An 18,099-nucleotide genomic window follows, 5' to 3' on the forward strand; every position below is an offset into this window, starting at 1 on the left:
ATGTGCGCCACAACTGTGACGGACAGCGACACTGGCCAATCACGACGAAGACACGCTGAGCGCTGGCCAATGAGGAGCTAAATCACAGCATTTGGGCGGGGCTTTGCCCTCCGTCACGCCCAGTTGCATCAGTCTTGTGGGCAGTGAAGCCGGTGAAGCTGCCGGTGGAAATGTAGGTCAAATAATGTGACTATAGTGAGGGTAAAGTAGGTTATGTTTGTTTATACTGGATAAGACCAGGACCGGTAGTTTCCACTGGACTTATCGTGTCGGTGGAGAGGCTCTTATCTTACTAGAGCATACTTAAATAAGTGCAGTTTATTTTACTAACCTACCCAATTTCTTAAAAAAACATGAATTATATATTTTATATATATATATATATATATATATACGATATACTAACTACTACTATATACTAACTATATTATATAATATACCCTATATAATTCAAAATGTATCTAATGTATTTTCAGACTTCACATTCTTCACATTTAACTTTGTTTGTGTGTTGTGTTATTTGTGCTCTTAGAACAGTTTTTTAAAATTATTTTTTAGAACAATTTACTGGTATAACTGCTATTGTAAAAACATGATCAGTTAGTTAACACAACTTGATGAGGGCTTCATGTATTGATATTCATCCATATCAATTAATCATGCATCAAGTAGTCCCACACACTGGGAGAAAAGGAAGATGGTGAGAAGAACTGGGGGTGAGTAGACTTTACATGCCTGAGACCCTTAAAATGATGATTTACTTATATAAAAGTTAACTAAGCAGTGATATGTTGGCTGTTTAAACAAGAAAGGTAAGCACAGTAAATGATTCCATGTGCAGCACTTTTTGAATGGCGAGCCTCTACGAAGTTTACATGGTATGAGTCACTCTTGAGTCCCCCCCAATCCTGACATCGAATCTGCACCCCTGCTCATATGAAACCTGCCCATTTCCGCTAAACCAACAAACATTATTAATTTATTGAATATTTTATCAATCAATCAATTATCATTTTGTCTCTAAAATGTCAGAAAATAATAATTTAAAAAGGCCATTACGATTTTCAGAGTTAAATGTGTCATTTTAATGGCCATTGTTATCAAATCAACTCTTATATTCAGTTTACCATCGTCTAATTTATGACAAAGAAAAGCAGCAAATCCTCATATATAAGTTGCTGGATCCTCAGGCCAAAAAGTAATAGTGTATTAGAAATGTAATTAAGTATACTAATTGCAAATACGTATAGTAGAAATTTAGTGTAGCTTACTTACTTACTTGTTTTCAAGTCATTTGTAAAACACTGTTAGTATGCTTTATTAGAGTTTACTTTAATTTCACATTATTTACAGTGTATATAATATATGTTTATCGTAGGCAGCATTTTACTGTACCTTTATAAAGTAGCTGAAACCAAATTGAAAGTACCTACCTATAGTGGTAGGTTGTCACACTTACAAATGTATTTTCAAGTCCTCTGTAGTACACTAGTTTATCAAAGTTTACTTTAATTTCACTTCATCACAAATTCCAAAAACAGCACTTTCATGTGAATTCATTTTAAGCTGTTCAGTGTATTCTGAAACACTTTACTGATCTATCAGATATGGTTCATACAGGTGATTCTTTTGTAATAGTAGTAGTTTGTGATCTTGCACTGGAGACCGAACATCACTTTTTCACATGTCAACAGAAAGCTTTGGGCATACGTTCAGGGTTCATTATTTTTAATGGAAATGCACTGAGATTTGAAGATGACTCACCAAAACACTTCAGGGTACCAGAAGTGGGCTGTGATATTTGAGGGAACTGAATTTGAATGAAGGATTGTTATTCTAACAGGAGACTGTCGACCGGCGCTTCTTCCTCTCCCCTTAGATTTGACAGAATCTGAAATAAAGCCGAATCGGATGGCGCACACACTAATGAGCCACGGCATGCGGAAACAGTTCGGCTGCCTATCCCTGGGTAGTCCGGTGCATATTCTCAAAATAAGCCATGAATTTGGCCTGTAACTGTCAGTTTGATGCTAAAATCTCCCCTGTGCACATTTTAATAGGACTGACCCTCCTGTCTATCCGCCTGCGTCTTGCTCCCCGTGTTTCTCATGCCATGACTAAATTTAAACTTCACAAGGTGTACGTCTCCTTTGAGGGACCTCATTCCATTTATTTTCTCACAGTGCTGTTGGACAGGAATGCAGACTGAGGGATTGCATATGATCCTGTCTATAAATAAAGCAGAATGTATGGCAGCACCAGCTGTTGGGACACTCTTCTTCTTCAGTCAGCGAATATCATCTCATCAGTTTTTCTCTACAGGTGAACACCCTGAAATAATCGTTTATGTTAGTCAGGATCTTTGAAATAGAGAGGACATGACTTCAGTGTCCTCAGCAGGTGCTCGCGCTGATTGTGCCTCTTTTTTTCTCAAATATTGTCAGGAGAAGAGCATTTTGAGGTGAAGGATGTCAGGTCGTCTCACCCAGTGTGTCCTCAGAATTAAACAGAGTTTTGGAGAATTAATATGATGATTCATTGCCTACTGATGTAACAGAGGGAATAACAACAGGCGGAGCAGTTTATTATGAGCGTACAACACAGTGTCCCCTGCCCCTTGTTGCATCGGCTTGTGGAATAAATAATTGCCCACAAAACTCTGCTCCGAACCGATCTCAAACAAGCTTAACATTTCAATGATGTATCCCTGCAACTCTGCCTCTCAGTCTCACACACACACACACACACACACACACACACACACACACACACACACACACACACACACACACACACACACACACACACACACACACATACACACACACACACACACACACACACACACACACAGTCAATTTACCACTGCCTGCCTCTGTACTATCTATCACTCAGACTCGGCATATGCGCTGAGGCGTGACAACACTCATTCAGTCTTTCTTTTTTGACAGAACCCCAAGAGGTTTATTAAAAATACCACAGAGCTCCAAACTGTTTTTTTCTCTTTTCAGTGCAAAGTGACAAGCAGGATCTAGGGGAAGCGTTCACAACAAATTGTTGCTTGCTGTGATTAGTGCCCAGAGGTGTGTGTGTGTGTGTGTGTGTGTGTGTGTGTGTGTGTGTGTGTGTGTGTGTGTGTGTGTGTGTGTGTGTGTGTGTGTGTGTGTGTGTGTGTGTGTGTGTGTGTGTGTGTGTGTGTGTGTGACGATGGTACAAGAACAAGCGGGAGACAGAGAGAGCGAGAAGTAGCTTTGTTGAGTGGGAGTAGATGTGCATATTTAATATCACACGCAGACAGAAAATCTTTCCCAAGTGTGCATAAGTCTCCCTCCTGCAGCCTGAGACAAGAATGAGTGACAAGAATGAGTCTGAGCCCAGGAATGAATACAAATTATGACAAAATAAATGACAGCAGCGAAGTTAAGGCATCCAGTGTAATGTCAGCTTTCATTTTGTTTTGTAAAACCCAAAACTAATAAAGGATTTCCCACAGCTCATCACGAAATCTCCCAGACAAATCAGAGTGAAAATCCCAAACGAACATGTGGAGAATGGAAGCTGTACACTATATATCCCTATTCACAGTTCAGCAGGTGTTTAGCATAGAGTGAGAATTAAATCACACATTTAGATAACAGATTTTATTTGTTCACAAAGATGTCCAAGGTAGCCTGGAGGTTGTTGGGGTCACAGGAGGATACTTGTTGATTGTGCCCACCAACATGGTGACTTAGTACTGGCTGGTCATCTCTGTACTTGGATCTCTGGTGGAAATCAATGTAAAGTGGGTGGGTGTGTGTCTGTCTACTGGGGGAGGGGAGGACACTGTGCTTTGAGTAAAGCAATAAAATTCACCTTAAGTTTTATCATCCATCTATCTTGAACTGCTTGTCCCTATCGGGGTCGGGGGGGCCTGGAGCCGATCCCAGCTGACATTGGGCGTGAGGCGGGGTACACCCTGGACAGGACGCTGGTCTATTTTAGACACAAACAGAGATAGAAAACCATTCACACTCACACCTACGGGCAATTTAGAATAATCAATTAACCTAACACATGCATGTCTTTGGACTGTGGGAGGAAGCCGGAGAACCCCGAGAAAACCCACGCAGACACAGGGAGAACATGCAAACTGCACACAGAAGGGCCCCTGCTGGGGAACCAGGAACCCTCTTGCTGTGAGGTGACAGTGCTAACCACCACAACACCGTGCCGCTGCCTTAAGTTTTAGTTTTTTAGAAATGTATTTATGAGGGATTAGTTTTCCTAAACAAGGCAATGCTGATCATAGACTTTTAACAAATACATCCAGTCAGAAAAACGCTTACATCAGCCTAAAATGCCAATGACAGTCTTTCAGTGTACCATAGGATCACAGAAAATGCTTTAAAGTTTAAGAGAATCCAGAGTTTAATTTGACTAAGATTCTGAGATATTGCTTCAGAGGAGTTACAACGTATGAATGTAAGCTCCTGTAGTTTATGATGCTGCACCAACTCTCCCCACCATTACAGTAAGTGTGGGTTGGAGTTTATAATTTCTTTCAGTTTTAAGAACAAAGAAACCCTGCACGCTGTGCCCTAAAACATCAAATATTGCAAATATCGCAATCATTGCATCAGGCGGTGTCACCTGCCGAACATGTCTGATAACATTCATGGAACGATATAAACTTAAAGGTCCCATGTTGCAGGTCAAGGTGCTTTATAAATACAGTGAAAGTATCAAAACGCTCAATCCACAGACAAATGCACACAGCCTGTATTCAGACACTGTGTCTTTAAACAAGCAGTCAGGACTCCTGTACTTCCTATACTTTATATAGGTAGAATGTGTTGCTAGAATGACTGATTTTCAAACAGGATGAATACAGGTATATTCAGACAGACAGTATAAGAAAAATGATGGTTTTGATTGTGTTTTTTTTTAACATTAAAGCATGTGAACACGTTCTATCGAAACCCAACGTACAATTATGACACTGAAAATGTAAAAATACATTGAAATGGGCTTACAAACATCATAGGATATAGTGAGCTTTTTCAAATTCACAATATACTTACAGGATAACAGGAACACTGTATGATTCAATCCAGTACAGTGTCTCCGCAATAATGTTTGTACTGTGTTACATATGTATCACATTGATAGGTTTTTGCTCACCTCTGAAAGTGTCAAAACCTAAACCACAGGTCAGACGCTGTTTTTTGATTACTGTGAGCGGCTCCAAAATTAGCGTCCATTTTTTTTTGGTATACAGTATCATTTTAAAGAATGCTAAGTTAGGGGAGTTAGATTCAAATCCTCCAGGACCAAAGATTTAGCCTTCGACAATGTTCTTCTAAAACATTTGGCAAAGCAAGAGCCGATGGCTACGGGGGAAGCTGACATCAGCAACATGCGCCATCAGAGATTAGTCACGACAGCGAGCCAGCAGTCCCCTGTCCCTGCATGTGCCCCCAGCTGGAGAATCAAGAAGGGACAGTTATGATGGACACCTGTCGCAACTCATCTCTGTCAGAAGAGTTCATACACTGTGTTTGTGTGTGTGTGTGTGTATGTGTGTGTGTGTGTGTGTGTGTGTGTGTGTGTGTGTGTGTGTGTGTGTGTGTGTGTGTGTGTGTGTGTGTGTGTGTGTGTGTGTGTGTGTGTGGACACAGCTATGTTTAAGACAGAGGCCCGCAGGGAGAGAGAAGTGAAATGAGTGCCAAACATGGAACAGCTGCTAAATGGGGATCTGCAGAGGAGCAGGGAGTACACAGGTCTTAATGGAGCTACAGATTGCTGTGTGGTAACACAGTCCGTCACTTTCAGTGGCAGCTTTCTCTGGGCTCTGTCATAGTGATGTTGTATCCTACTTTGGAAACGTTAGTCAGAGTGCAAGTGGAGCGAATGCTGCTTCCAGGGGACCTGTCCATAAAAGTAATTTTGCAGGATAAAGCAACAAACACACAAACGATGTTCAACAATGCAAAATTATTTAATGCTGCAAAAATCACCACCAGTTTACATAAACCCACTTATAATCCACTGCTCATCTGCTCTCTCTGTATACGTTATTCCCTTGTATTTAGTTACTAATGTACAAAACTTGGCACAAAGTCTAAATGAGCACACAAGGATGTTTTCTGTGGTCTCAGACAGATTTGGACGCAGGAGCAGCCAACTGGTGTTGGATTTGCTGCTGAGCACCAAGACAGTCTTTCCTTTACGTATGTATTCACAGTGGCTTCCCAAGGACTTAATATAATACATCCATAGCACTCTCAGATGTGACAGGGGAATACATTGATCCTGGATTAGAGAGATGAGATTCAGTAAGGTGACCAAAGCAGAGAGGCGTGATGGAGGAGGAGGAGGAGGGTGAAATCTGGAGAGACAGAGTTAGAGGAGAGAGTGAGACAGAAATCTTAATCAAGAGAAAATGTTTTATTCCTGTGAAACAAGAAGATAAAAGGGCCGACAGAGAAGGTGGCAGCCAGAGCTGTCTCTGACTCTCCTATTTTAGCCCCAGAGTGAGCAGGGATACTGGGATATAAATTCACACCGTGTTGCTGGTCAAAGATGGTGAATGATGAATATCTGCTGGGTTATGCGCTCACACTGACTGGACGTTAAAACCATTTTCATGAACTCACAACTGGTACAAGTGGAGAAGAGAGGATAAAAAGGGAGGAAGGACATACAAAACATATATTGAACTTGAATAAATTGTCCTCCGCTGTACACAAACGTGGACTCTGAAGATCATTTTAAGTGATTACACCGTTGTGTATTGAACTATGCAGATTCTTACACCACCTGAATAACAGTTGTGCTTGTGTGGCACTTTTCATATGGACCTTTTAAAAGATGTAAACATAAACATTCTAAAAACAGTCCTAGTTTATTCCTGTTGCAGTGTATGTGGATGACATCAGCTGACAGGAAGTTACCAAGGACCCTGGCTGTTGCCTAGCAATGGAATTCCATTGAAAATGTCTATAGAAAATCATTTGAGCCATTGAGAATACAAATATATCAGTTAGCTTTAAGTCTATGTCAAACTACATACCAGCAGTGCAAAAACAATCTAACAACACAGAGTATTTGTAACTGCCAGTGTAAATGATATAATGAAATAAAGGTTGTTTTTTTTTTACATTGTTCAAGGACATATCAGGTCACATGTTCCATCTTCTGTGATATTGTGCAATCTTCCCTCGGTCACACTGACCACGGTCAGATTGTGCAATATTCAAACGTGGCAGTCAAACTGCAGGTCATCTTAGCTGTGCACTTTATGAAATGGGCTCTACTTTTTTTTTTAACCATAGAAGGAAGGAAGCATTTCATAGAGAGGTTTTAAAAACACCAGCCTCTTATAAATGCTGTCTCACTGCCTCAATAAGAGCGCAGACGGCTCGTGTTTATTTTTGGCAGCATGGGTAATGTCCGTCCATAGATCACTGGTGAGGGGTTCGCAGATGACAGGGATGCCAGAGATGCCAATGCTGGATTTACTATTTATATTCAAGACTTGATGTATTATTTGAACAGTGTGTGTGTGTGTGTGTGTGTGTGTGTGTGTGTGTGTGTGTGTGTGTGTGTGTGTGTGTGTGTGTGTGTGTGTGTGTGTGTGTGTGTGTGTGTGTGTGTGTGTGTGTGTGTGTGCGTGTGTGCGTGTGTGCGTGTGTGTGTGTGTGTGTGTGTCAGTTATGCTGCAGGTCAAGAATAGCAGGAGTGTCTTGGTTTATGAGGATTTGGCAGGACATACCAGCATGGGTGAGGCTGGCTGTTCTCCCGAAATCTCTCAGAGGGCAGAAGAGCTGAGTTAAAGAGATGGGGTGTCACCTCAGCGGGGTGTGGCAGTGGGGACGGAGTGGTAAAATTCCTTGTACACATTCCACCGTGCTTTCACATTGAATCTGGGGTGTCCGGGAGCCTCAGCCTGAGGCATGTGCAGCACAGGTGATGTCCGTCTCTCCACTTCAATATGTTCTGTTTCCTCTAAACAACGACTTAAACATGTTAAGCATGTTAATCATGAGTTAGAGCGCACATGTGAGGAAACGAATCGTATCCTCTGAGAGTAGGCCAGGTCTGCCACATACAGACAAAAGTTGACGAAGGAGAACACTGCCACCACAACCTTGCTGTCCCATGGACACCTCCCCTGAGGGCATGACGACGGCCTCCATGGAGAGCCATATTTTGTGTCAAAGCAGAACACAGGCCACACCACTGATGCACTCAGATAGAGCAGAACTTCCAGGAGGGTGCACACCACCACAAAGCGGTCAAAGGGCAAGCAGCGCACAGCCTTGGTCCTCCCGCACACGGTCATGAAGACCACCAGTGCAGTCAGGGCAAAGCAGAAAGCGTAGACCACAACACAGAAGATTGTGGCAGCGTAACGGGAATACTCGCTCCCGTTGGCCAGAGCTCCGAAGATGATACAGGCCACAAAGCCCTGGACAACTTTGAGAAGGCCTGAGGCGGTGGCCATGTAGCCCACCACAGCCTGGCCTGGCTTGGCTCGGCACAAGGCCACTTCAGCCCCGTAGGCTAGAGCACCCAGGATGGAGCAGACGGTCACAGCGATTTGGAAATTCCGGACTTCACAGCCGGCGTAGGGGCACTCAGCTCGGACAAAGAAGAGCGGGTAGACCACAGAAGCTGTCACATACCTGAGGAAGAAGAAGACAGAAAAACATGTCATCAAAAGATGCTCTGGAGCAAAAGTTGAGCAAATATTAATATTTTCAGATGAAAGGCCTGACAAAGACCTTAAATTGTGATTTGTTTGTACTTAAATCTGTACTGACAGCACAACAAGTGTAAACACAATACTAACACACGCTTACTTTGTGAAGTTGGTATGGTGAACTTGTAAGGTATCAGTGGTTTATGTACACCTACAGGAGACACTGAGCAACATTAGCATTAATTGAGAGTTGTGTTTGTGTCCGCGTTAGGGATGAAAGTGTAATTTTGACTCCGTTTTTAGCTCTGATATCTGATAACATCTGGCTCCAGGTTTAGCAGCTACTTGTGTCTGTTTAGTGCTGAGCAGGTAACGTAGAGCTGATTTATCAGAGCTACCTGCAGCTGCTAGAGCACTGATGAGCGCAGTGAGACTGGACCAAAACCGGCCATAAAACAAAAACTGTGAGCTGATAGATGCTAAACCGCTCTGCAAAGCTGAGGATAACTGCAGAGTCAGTCAAGGTTCTGTGGGATCGTCCCACACAATCACTTATTTTATTGTTAAATTTTTTAGGTTCATACTTGTATTTTGTGTTTCTACTCAAACACATTTACATGCTTTAATGTTCAAAACACATTGTTTTTCTCATACTGTCTGTGTGAACATATTAATAGCATTAAAAATCACCTTCTGCCTGAAATGCTCCATTTTATGAACCTGACAAAATAAAAAATAAATTCATGAATAGATAAATGACACGATAAATAAATTGATATACCATTAAATGTACCAAAAAAGAATTGATAAAAATGTGACATTTATATTTCTGTTTTAACTAGCTTCTTTATTTATTTATTTACCTTTTATTTCAAATGTATTTATTATTTTTCCAATTTAATTTTATATTTAATTTTTTTTATTTATGTACTTTTAATTGTGGCAGGTTCAGTCCTCCATACTCATTTAAAGAACCCATATTTTTACATTTTATATAGTTGTGACATCACAACCGTGCAGAAGTCCCGACGGCTCGTTTAAAGACACAGTTTCTGAATAACGGCTGTGTGAATTTCTCTGTGGATTTGAGTGTTTGGATACTCCCACTGTATTTATACAGGACTTGACCTGCTTTATAATAAATGGAGATCTCACTTTAGAATATGGGGCCTTTAAATGTGAGATCCCAGAAGTGTGTGGATGGTACAGTCATTCTGTATGCCAGAGCCACACCAGCACAAGCGTTATTCAGGTGGCGTAAGACTCCTCCTGCATAGTTCAGTACGAAACCTTTTAAACTTAACCTTGGGGCTGCACAGTATTCCTCAGTACTTTTCCACTTAAGATAAACAAGTTACTTATATATATAATTAAAAGTTTGGTTCCATCTGGGTCTGATGATTAATGACTTCATTAACCTTTGCGGTGAATTTTAAGTTGCGGATTGGTGGACACTCATTTGTTATGTGGAGGTGTTGTGGGATGAGCTGAAAGTGAAAGTGTAACCTTCCCATTGTTCCAGGCTACATCCCTGGCTGTGCACGCTAAGAGACATGGAAGCAGAGTCAGGGGAAAGTAATCAGCACCACAAACCCAACCTCGGGTCAGAGTTACACCTGATCATGTGACTTACATGAGCGTCGAGAAGGCAGCACATGTGACGGTGAGGTTGTCCCAGGATATGGGCAGGCAGCTGTAGAGACGAGTGGCGTCCAGGAAAAACACCACAACTGTCATAGCGAAGCAGAAGCACCACGCCGCCATACAGAACACGCCATGTGAACCGCTGTAGCCGGCGCTGTGGGTTACCATGGCAATCACAGCACAGCCCATGGCTAACTGACAGAGGCGGGCAGCACCCAGAGGTGAGCACAGGGCCCTCTTGTTGAGGTATGGGCCACCCTGGGGATCCATAACTGGGTGAGAATAAATATTATGCGACCTTCAAGAGGTAAATCCTTCTAGATGTCTTGTAGTGACTCAATAGAGGACAATGTGGAGTTTAAAGTTTAAACAGTTCAAAGTTTTAGCTCAAGTCAAATCAAAGCCAGTCCATCAAAAAAAGTTCCTGGTGCAAAAGATGATTGTAACATCCAGAGGTCAAATCCAGCCCGAAGTCTTTCTCGCTCCAGTGTCCTTGATGAACATGTGGCAGGATATCCGGATGCTCGGCTGTTTCCCTCGTTCCTCGTGCGGCACTCCCCTCTTTCTGCTGTGTTTCTGATATTCTATTTCTGTGCTGATGATTCAGAGCATCACAGACATGACAAACAGGGGAACTCTCTCTCTGATATCTTCTGTAAGAACTTAAGTTGGCCAGGCAGACACACACACACACACACACACACACGCACACACTCACCTTTGTGCGGCATGATCGCACTGACTCATCAACACAAAAATCCAGACTCAGAAAGGAAAAGTTGGGATGTACGTTTTGATTAAGTTATTCTCTCTATTAGGAGAAGTCCAGGATGTTGATCCAGCGTTGCCAGTCGTGTCTACTACCTGCCCCGTGGTCCGGTCCCGACTCAGAATCTTCTTGGATCAGTTATCCAGATTGTGTTTGTATCTGTGCTGTACAACACTCAGTGTAAATCCATGTGGCACGCATGAGTCAAAGACCAGTTCTCCTCAAATGTCAACTCTCATCTTCTTACATTTTCTCTGTCCCACTCTCTCCCTCACACACTTTCTCCGTCCACACCGTCCCTCTCTGTGCTGTGAGGAGGGGTCGCTGCCAGTCAGACAGACCAGAGAGGAAGTTATTTGGGGTTGGGCCATCACCACATGGGTGTCGGAGCGATGTGTGTACATGTGGTTGGGCGTGGAGTCGGGGCACGCAGACACATATCAGACTCTGTGGAATGTCGAGCGATAACATGTCACAGATCAGGACCCAGATCAGGACCCAGATCGGGACCTTTATAAGAGGTGACACTTATAAGAGAGAGTAGAAATGACCAGAGATGTTCAATCTGAGAAATTAAAAAACTGTATTAAAAGGTTTTTAGGTCGATTTCTCTCTCAACACATTGTAAATGTTACCTCCACATTAGATGACCCCCCCCCCCCAGCACAATAATTCATGCACAAGTAAGCCTCTCGCCTATGAAGCCTCAAAGAATTGAATACCATTTAGATAAATAATGAATACATTATGAAGTAAATAAACATGAAGTATAAATGTAGAAATAAACTGGGAAATGTATAATCATTTGAACTCAATCTGATTATGAAAATATCATGAAATCAAAGTTGAATTGTAAATAATGCAATTATTAAATAAATGTGACAAAAGTGAACATAAAAATTAACCCCAACAATATTTTTTGAAGACATTTTAATCATGTTATTATCTATTTCTTGATATTTTATTTATGTATTTAATACACTGAACACTTTATTTTGTATATATTTATTTCAACGTACAATCATACAGTGCAGTGCCATCTAGTGACATTTCATTTCTGCATTTATTTACATAGCCCCAGTCTATGGGGCGTCCACTCTTCCAGGTGAGCTACTGATTACTGCATACAACATGCTGCAACTGCATTTATCCTAAAAAATAGCATTAAGGCGTCCTGGAAGCTTCTTCAGGTTCAGGATATTTTTGGCTACTTGGGGGCAGCGAAACAAACTGTAAATACAACTTGGATGTATTAACACCATGAACTGTATAAAATATGGATATAGCCTCCGGGCAACACTCAAAGCTCAGTGTGGGTGGCTCTGGCCGTCATCAGTTCAATCCAAGGAGGTGGTGCATGGATGGAGCTGAGGTGGATCAAATGGAGCCTACATTCAATGCCAGCCATGATGGCACCCACCTGTGACTCAAAGAGGCCACGCCCATATGAACTTTAAGTAATTTAAAGGGGTGAGTTATATAAAAAAAATCCACCTGTTCAGTTGTCATGAACGGGTAAATGATCTGTTGTTTTCTTACCAGGCAGTAAACATGTTTATTTCAGCTTTAAAGTTGGACAGTTAAACATGGGGGTCTTTTGGCCTCAAGTGGCCATTCGAGGAACTGCAGGTTTCATCACTTCTGCGTTGACTTCACTTTACAGCCCAGAGGTTGCTGCTTGTTTATCACTTATAAGGTTCTGGCTGACGTGTTAGCAAAGACTCCTCTATTTACAAAGTGGACTTGCAGCAACATTAGTATTTATTGAAGTTGTGTTTTTGGTGACACAATGCATGTAAACGCAAAATCCACTCTCCTTCAGCTCTGTTTTGGTCTCCACCAACTCCTGAGATAAATTAGCAGCTGTATGTGTCCACTATGTCCCCGTTTTGTCTCTGACTGTGTCTGCCTGCTGTTTGGTTCTGTGCAGGTAGTGTACAGTGAGGATACCAGAGCTATTGTCTGAGAACAGCCGCCGGATACAGTTGGAGGCGAGGTTGATGAAAGTGGAGGTTTAGGAGCCAAAGCAAAACCATGATATAAAATTGTCTCACTGAGGGAGAGTGGAAACAAGGGTAGGACCCAATGCAGAGTAAGCAGGCAAACAGCGGCTCGACATCCATGAGTGAAAGCCACATGGCAGATATGATGAGCTGACCAGAGAACACAGCATGTGGAGGGACTGATGGGGAAACGAGGCGTAGGAGAGGAGGTGGGTGGGGAAAGCCAGGTAACCAGAGCAGATGAGGGAAGTGGAAACAGGTGTGTAGACGGGTCATGTGAAGGAAAGTGAGGGCATCTGGTAGATGGATTGAGAATAGTGACGAAGGCACCTGGGAAACAGAGAATGTGGCTTTAAAAGACAGGCTGTGACAAAAGTAGCCAAAAACGCCTCGCAGGACTGAGGAGAACTGCACGACCAGGTGATGAATACAAGATTTGAAACAAACTAATGACAAAACCCATGGCAGAAAGGACCATAGTGTCCTGGGACAATGAACACACATACAAAGAAATAAGCCTTTTAATGGTGAAGGCTATGTGACATTTGTTATTCTGTCCGTAGGGAGCAAAATCATCTTTGTGTCAGATTTTAATGAATCACATTACACATGTTTATGATGAATACCATATTTTGAATTAAAATGAGCCTGATCTCTCATATACTGATCAGCAGCAGCCTCCAGCCTCAGTGAGCCGGCCTCTGCACACTGGTTTAACCACGTCTGTCTTCAGGTCTCTGGCTCCACCTGCAGGTGTGTGAGAGCCTGGGGTCTCTGCTCCACAACAGGGACGTACAAATGTGAATGATGTCCCAAGAGCAGTGGTGGAAGAAGTATTCAGATTCTTTAACTCAGTAACAGTCAGTGGTGGAAAGTAACTAAGTACATTTTATAAAGCACTGTACTTAAGAACAGATGAAGCTACACAGCAGTATATAAAGCAAAACACAATTCACTGCACTTGTATTAGCTGCAACGTGATATTTACATTATAATCTAATAAAATATTCTGAAATGGACCATTCAGCATAATGACTACTTTTTTACTTTTTGTACTTTAAGTACATTTTGATCTTTATCTTTTGTTTTAGTTACATTTTAAATGCAGGATTGTAACTTGTATCACAGTATTTCTACAGTATGTCTTATTACTACATTTACTTAAGTGAAAGCTCTGAGTACTTTTTTCACCACTGGTAAAAGTAGTAATATCACAGTGAAAATACTAAAAGTCTATATCATTAAGTTTATTGTTATTATTTCCAGTGGGTAGAGAAGGACACAGGGGCAGAGAGTGGTTGTCATGGTTATTAGCAGTGGTTTAAGAATTACTCAAATATTTTGAAAGTAGCAATATCACAGTTAAAGTAAAAGTCATGCATTCAAACTCTTAAATTAAGTCAAAAAGTCTAAGCATCATTTCAGAATAATGAATGAATTATAATAAGATATACATTGATGTATAAGCATCATTAATGTTGCAGTTGGTAAATTTGAACTACTTTATATACTGTCAGGTAGCATAACATTAAAAATACCTCCTAATTCATAAGTTGATTTAAAATGTGTATTAATAATCTGATTATGCAAAGTAACAAGTAAATCAATACATCAGATAAATGTAGTGGAGGAAAAAGTGCAATATCCCCCCTGAGTACTGTACTTGAGTAAATACCAGTAAACTCTATGAACCTGTTGTGGATGAAGATCTGCCACACACAATTAATCTAGAATAGGATGTGACTTCAAACTCAAGAAGATTTCGAGAACTGTCAGTCAACGCAGCATTTAACAGGTGAGTGGCCTTTTTAACCGTGAGCTTTTTATCTGATGTGAATTTACAGTAACAGATAAATCCCTTAAAAGTCTCAGTTAGTAGGTAAATGTTGAACAGTTATTCTAAAGTGTTTTAATTACAACATAGTATCCTTCAACTTGAAAGTTTGAAGTAATTAAAGTGTGTAAAAGAATCATCAGCCAAATGGACTTAAAGTAAACAAAGGAAAAGTACTCATTTTTATCGGAGTATGGGTACTGATGCATAAACTTGACAGCATCATTTTAATGTTGGAGCTGGTCGAGGAGGATACTTACAAATACAGTACAGCTGACTGTCATTAAACAACTGTTGAGATTTTGTAACTATTAAATAAATAAATAAATGTAATGGAGTAAAGAATATATATATTTGCATCTGAAATGAAGTGAATCAAAATCTAAAGTAGAAAATGGCTCAAACTTGTACTTAAGTACACACTTGAGTTAAAACACCAATGCAACGATATAAAAGAATACTTCATTATTCCAGTAAAGGTCCTTCTGTGTAGTTGCCTTTAAATCTCACCAAACTAAAGCTACAGAAACATTAAAGTTGAAGTACTTTTGGAGATTGGCTCATTTCAAAGTGTCTTATTATTAAAATGATTACATTACAATATTTTTGAGGAGTTAAGTCTAAGACAAAGCATCACAATTTTGTATCAGCAAAGTAACTACAGCTGTCACATAAAGGTAAATACACAGTGTATCCCTGAATGAGTTTGATAATATATATAATATTTAATGTTACTCCCCATAACAGTGTCTCTGAGCCAGCTTCCTGTGTGTGTGCGTGCTAACATTGTTTTGTTGTCTGTCCGCAGTGGAACTCACTGACGGAAGAGGAGCATGTGAAAAAACAAGACTGAAGAAGAAAGCCACTACAAATATCACTACTCTCATGAAACACAATCACTGCCAAGAGACGGTACCAGCTGATATCAGATGGAAAGTCTAATGTGTGTTTTTGGGTAAAAACAGGACGAGACAAAGGAGAAAGTTTCCCACCAGAGCTGAAGGTAAGATGCGAGGTGATAGAAACAAGACGGAAAGTGGCCACACAAGATCATATTTGACGAGATTAAATCACAGATTGATAAATTACATTTATTGAGAAGTTGAAGCTAAAGAAGACTGAGCAGTGAATTAATTTGTTTGTGTTGCAGCATCTGCAGAGGACACTCAACAGGCCAAGGAGCTGTGTGCGACACTAGTGCAGACAACCAGGATGGAGCCTTCCTCCTCACCGGCTGTGGAGGCTCTGCAGGCTAATATGACGGAGCCATGTGACCTGCAGACAGTCCTGGTGCAGCTGCCAAACACAGAGACTGCAGTGACTGTGCCGGTGTGCCACATGTGTCACCTGCCACAGCTGTATGACGTCAGCCCTGCCTTCTGGTCGGGTTTTTCACAGAAAGCATCCACATCACTGGCCTCGCTGGCTGCTGCGAATCCAACAGATAAAACAGAGTCCACTCACTCAGAGGACAGGTGTCACCCAGTCTTCTTAATTTCTAACTAGAAAAGAAAACACTGACATGTGATAGCTAACAAAGCACCAAAGACTAAATATTCTGTGCATCAACGACAGAAATATTTCTGAGAATAAAAATAAAAACGTGTACAAAATGAGAAAACAGCCTCAAAGAAGGAACAGCAGCCAAGTGTTTAAACTGTCAACAGCGTGAACTCTTCTCACACAGGCAGCCGCCACCAGAGGCCGTTATTGCAGAAGAGCCAGAGGCCCCATGTGCTGACACCACCTCATTATTGCCTTTTAATGTCCAAGAAACGGGCAACCATGAGCAAACTGTTACCTGCGAATGTTTCTTAAACAGTTTTACAATAAATGATGGAAAAGATAGTGATGATAAATTTCATGTTTTCAAGTTTTAATGTGTAACAGAGGCAGAACTTTCGACTGATTGAAGTTAAACTTCAGTCACTGACACACAACCAACATAAACTCCATTAATAGCCAACCAAGTGCCTGTCGCTTACCGTGGCATCAAAGACTCCAGGGGCAGTTGGAAGTAATCAATTTGCAAGAGGGAGATGGAAAGTGTGTGTGTTTGTGTGACAAGTGGATGGAATGCACACAAAGACACACACACACACAGACTCCTGCTCCCCTCTGTGTTCGGCCTCTTTTTGAAGTTCCTTATGCAGCTTTAACAGTAAATAAAGGAACAGCTGGTGAGAGGGCTGGGGAAGAGAGGGAGTGTGTGTGTGTGTGTGTGTGTGAACATGAAAATATAGACGCATGCTGCTTGTTTACCATTACCTGCCGATGGTCAGATAAGTGAGAGTCTGTATCATGAGGTCTGCTCTGTTAGATCAAAGCTTTGGTCTCCATGGTTATGCGGGAGGCACCTGAAAAATGTTGAGCTGCTCTTCAACAACTTTCACTTACACTCACAAACAAATAAAGTGACCCAGGCTGTGACAGACAGATCTGCACCTCTCAGAGGTTACCTCAAATACATCCCAGTACTTTCCATCATTGTCCTGTAAATGAAAATACAGCTGTTCTACCCTACAAAAGGGAAAAGGGAGAAACTACAGAAACAGCAAAAAGCGAGATTTCCATGTCGTCTTTTATTACAAAGCAGGTCGAGGTGCTACATCAATATTGTGAAAGTATCAAAACGCTCAATCCACAGAGAAATCCACACAGCCTGTTCAGAAACTGTGTCTTTAAACGAGCCGTCAGGACTTCTGTACAATTGTGATGTCACAACTATAGTTAAAGGTAGTATAATAGGTACTATAAATATAAGTAGAAAATGCTACTACAGTGCTGTTAAAGTCATTCCCCGGCTGCAGTGATGGTGCAGAGACAGAGTGAACATGCAGAAGAACCAAGAGATGCGCAGATGGGCTCGAACGCCACCCACCCAAATTAATTTCTCCACTTTAGAGACCTGCCCCCGCACGGACACTTCACTCCCCCCCCTACCAGTCCCTGTACGAGTGTTTTCTGTGGTGCGGAGCGCTCCGTGCAGCAGTGCCACTTAATGAAGGAACACAAATGTTCTTCGGTTATCTCCACAATGGAGGTCTGCTCGAAGTATCCCTCTTAGTGGCAAAACCAAAAACTGTAGGTATAAAGTTGGCAGAGGAAGCAGAACTAAATATTAAGCTTTTGAAAAAATCAATGCTGCTGTTCCTGGTGCTTA

General features: G+C 41.5%; 1 protein-coding gene across 2 annotated transcripts; it reads right to left on the reverse strand.

Moving 5' to 3' along the window:
* Window positions 1-6,050: 6,050 nt before the first annotated feature.
* LOC310953709 (myeloid-associated differentiation marker-like protein 2) lies at window positions 6,051-11,379 on the reverse strand. Of its 2 annotated transcripts, XR_014593401.1 has the most exons (3): window positions 10,320-11,379; window positions 7,757-8,669; window positions 6,051-6,370 (listed from the first exon to the last, which is right to left on the reverse strand). XR_014593401.1 is itself a non-coding variant. In XM_083922834.1 (2 exons), exons 1-2 carry the CDS (start codon window positions 10,598-10,600, stop codon window positions 8,024-8,026), a joined length of 927 nt encoding a protein of 308 aa, XP_083778960.1. In that variant the 5' UTR covers window positions 10,601-11,379; the 3' UTR covers window positions 6,051-8,023. The 2 variants fall into 2 exon arrangements, 1 of the variants encoding a protein (XP_083778960.1); XM_083922834.1 differs by having other exon boundaries at window positions 6,051-8,669.
* Between the last annotated feature and the right edge of the window lie 6,720 nt (window positions 11,380-18,099).

This window comes from Echiichthys vipera (genome assembly GCF_963691815.1).
Source record: "Echiichthys vipera genome assembly, chromosome: 2".
Taxonomy (NCBI): Eukaryota; Metazoa; Chordata; class Actinopteri; order Perciformes; family Trachinidae; genus Echiichthys; species Echiichthys vipera.

Bases quoted from the DNA above. Each gene is read 5' to 3' on its own strand.
- LOC310953709 (XM_083922834.1), bottom strand. From the start codon at position 10,600: ATGGATCCCCAGGGTGGCCCATACCTCAACAAGAGGGCCCTGTGCTCA. The intron at 8,670-10,319 runs GTAAGTCACATG...CTTCTTCCTCAG, and splicing joins GCTGCCTTCTCGACGCTCAT to GTATGTGACAGCTTCTGTGG.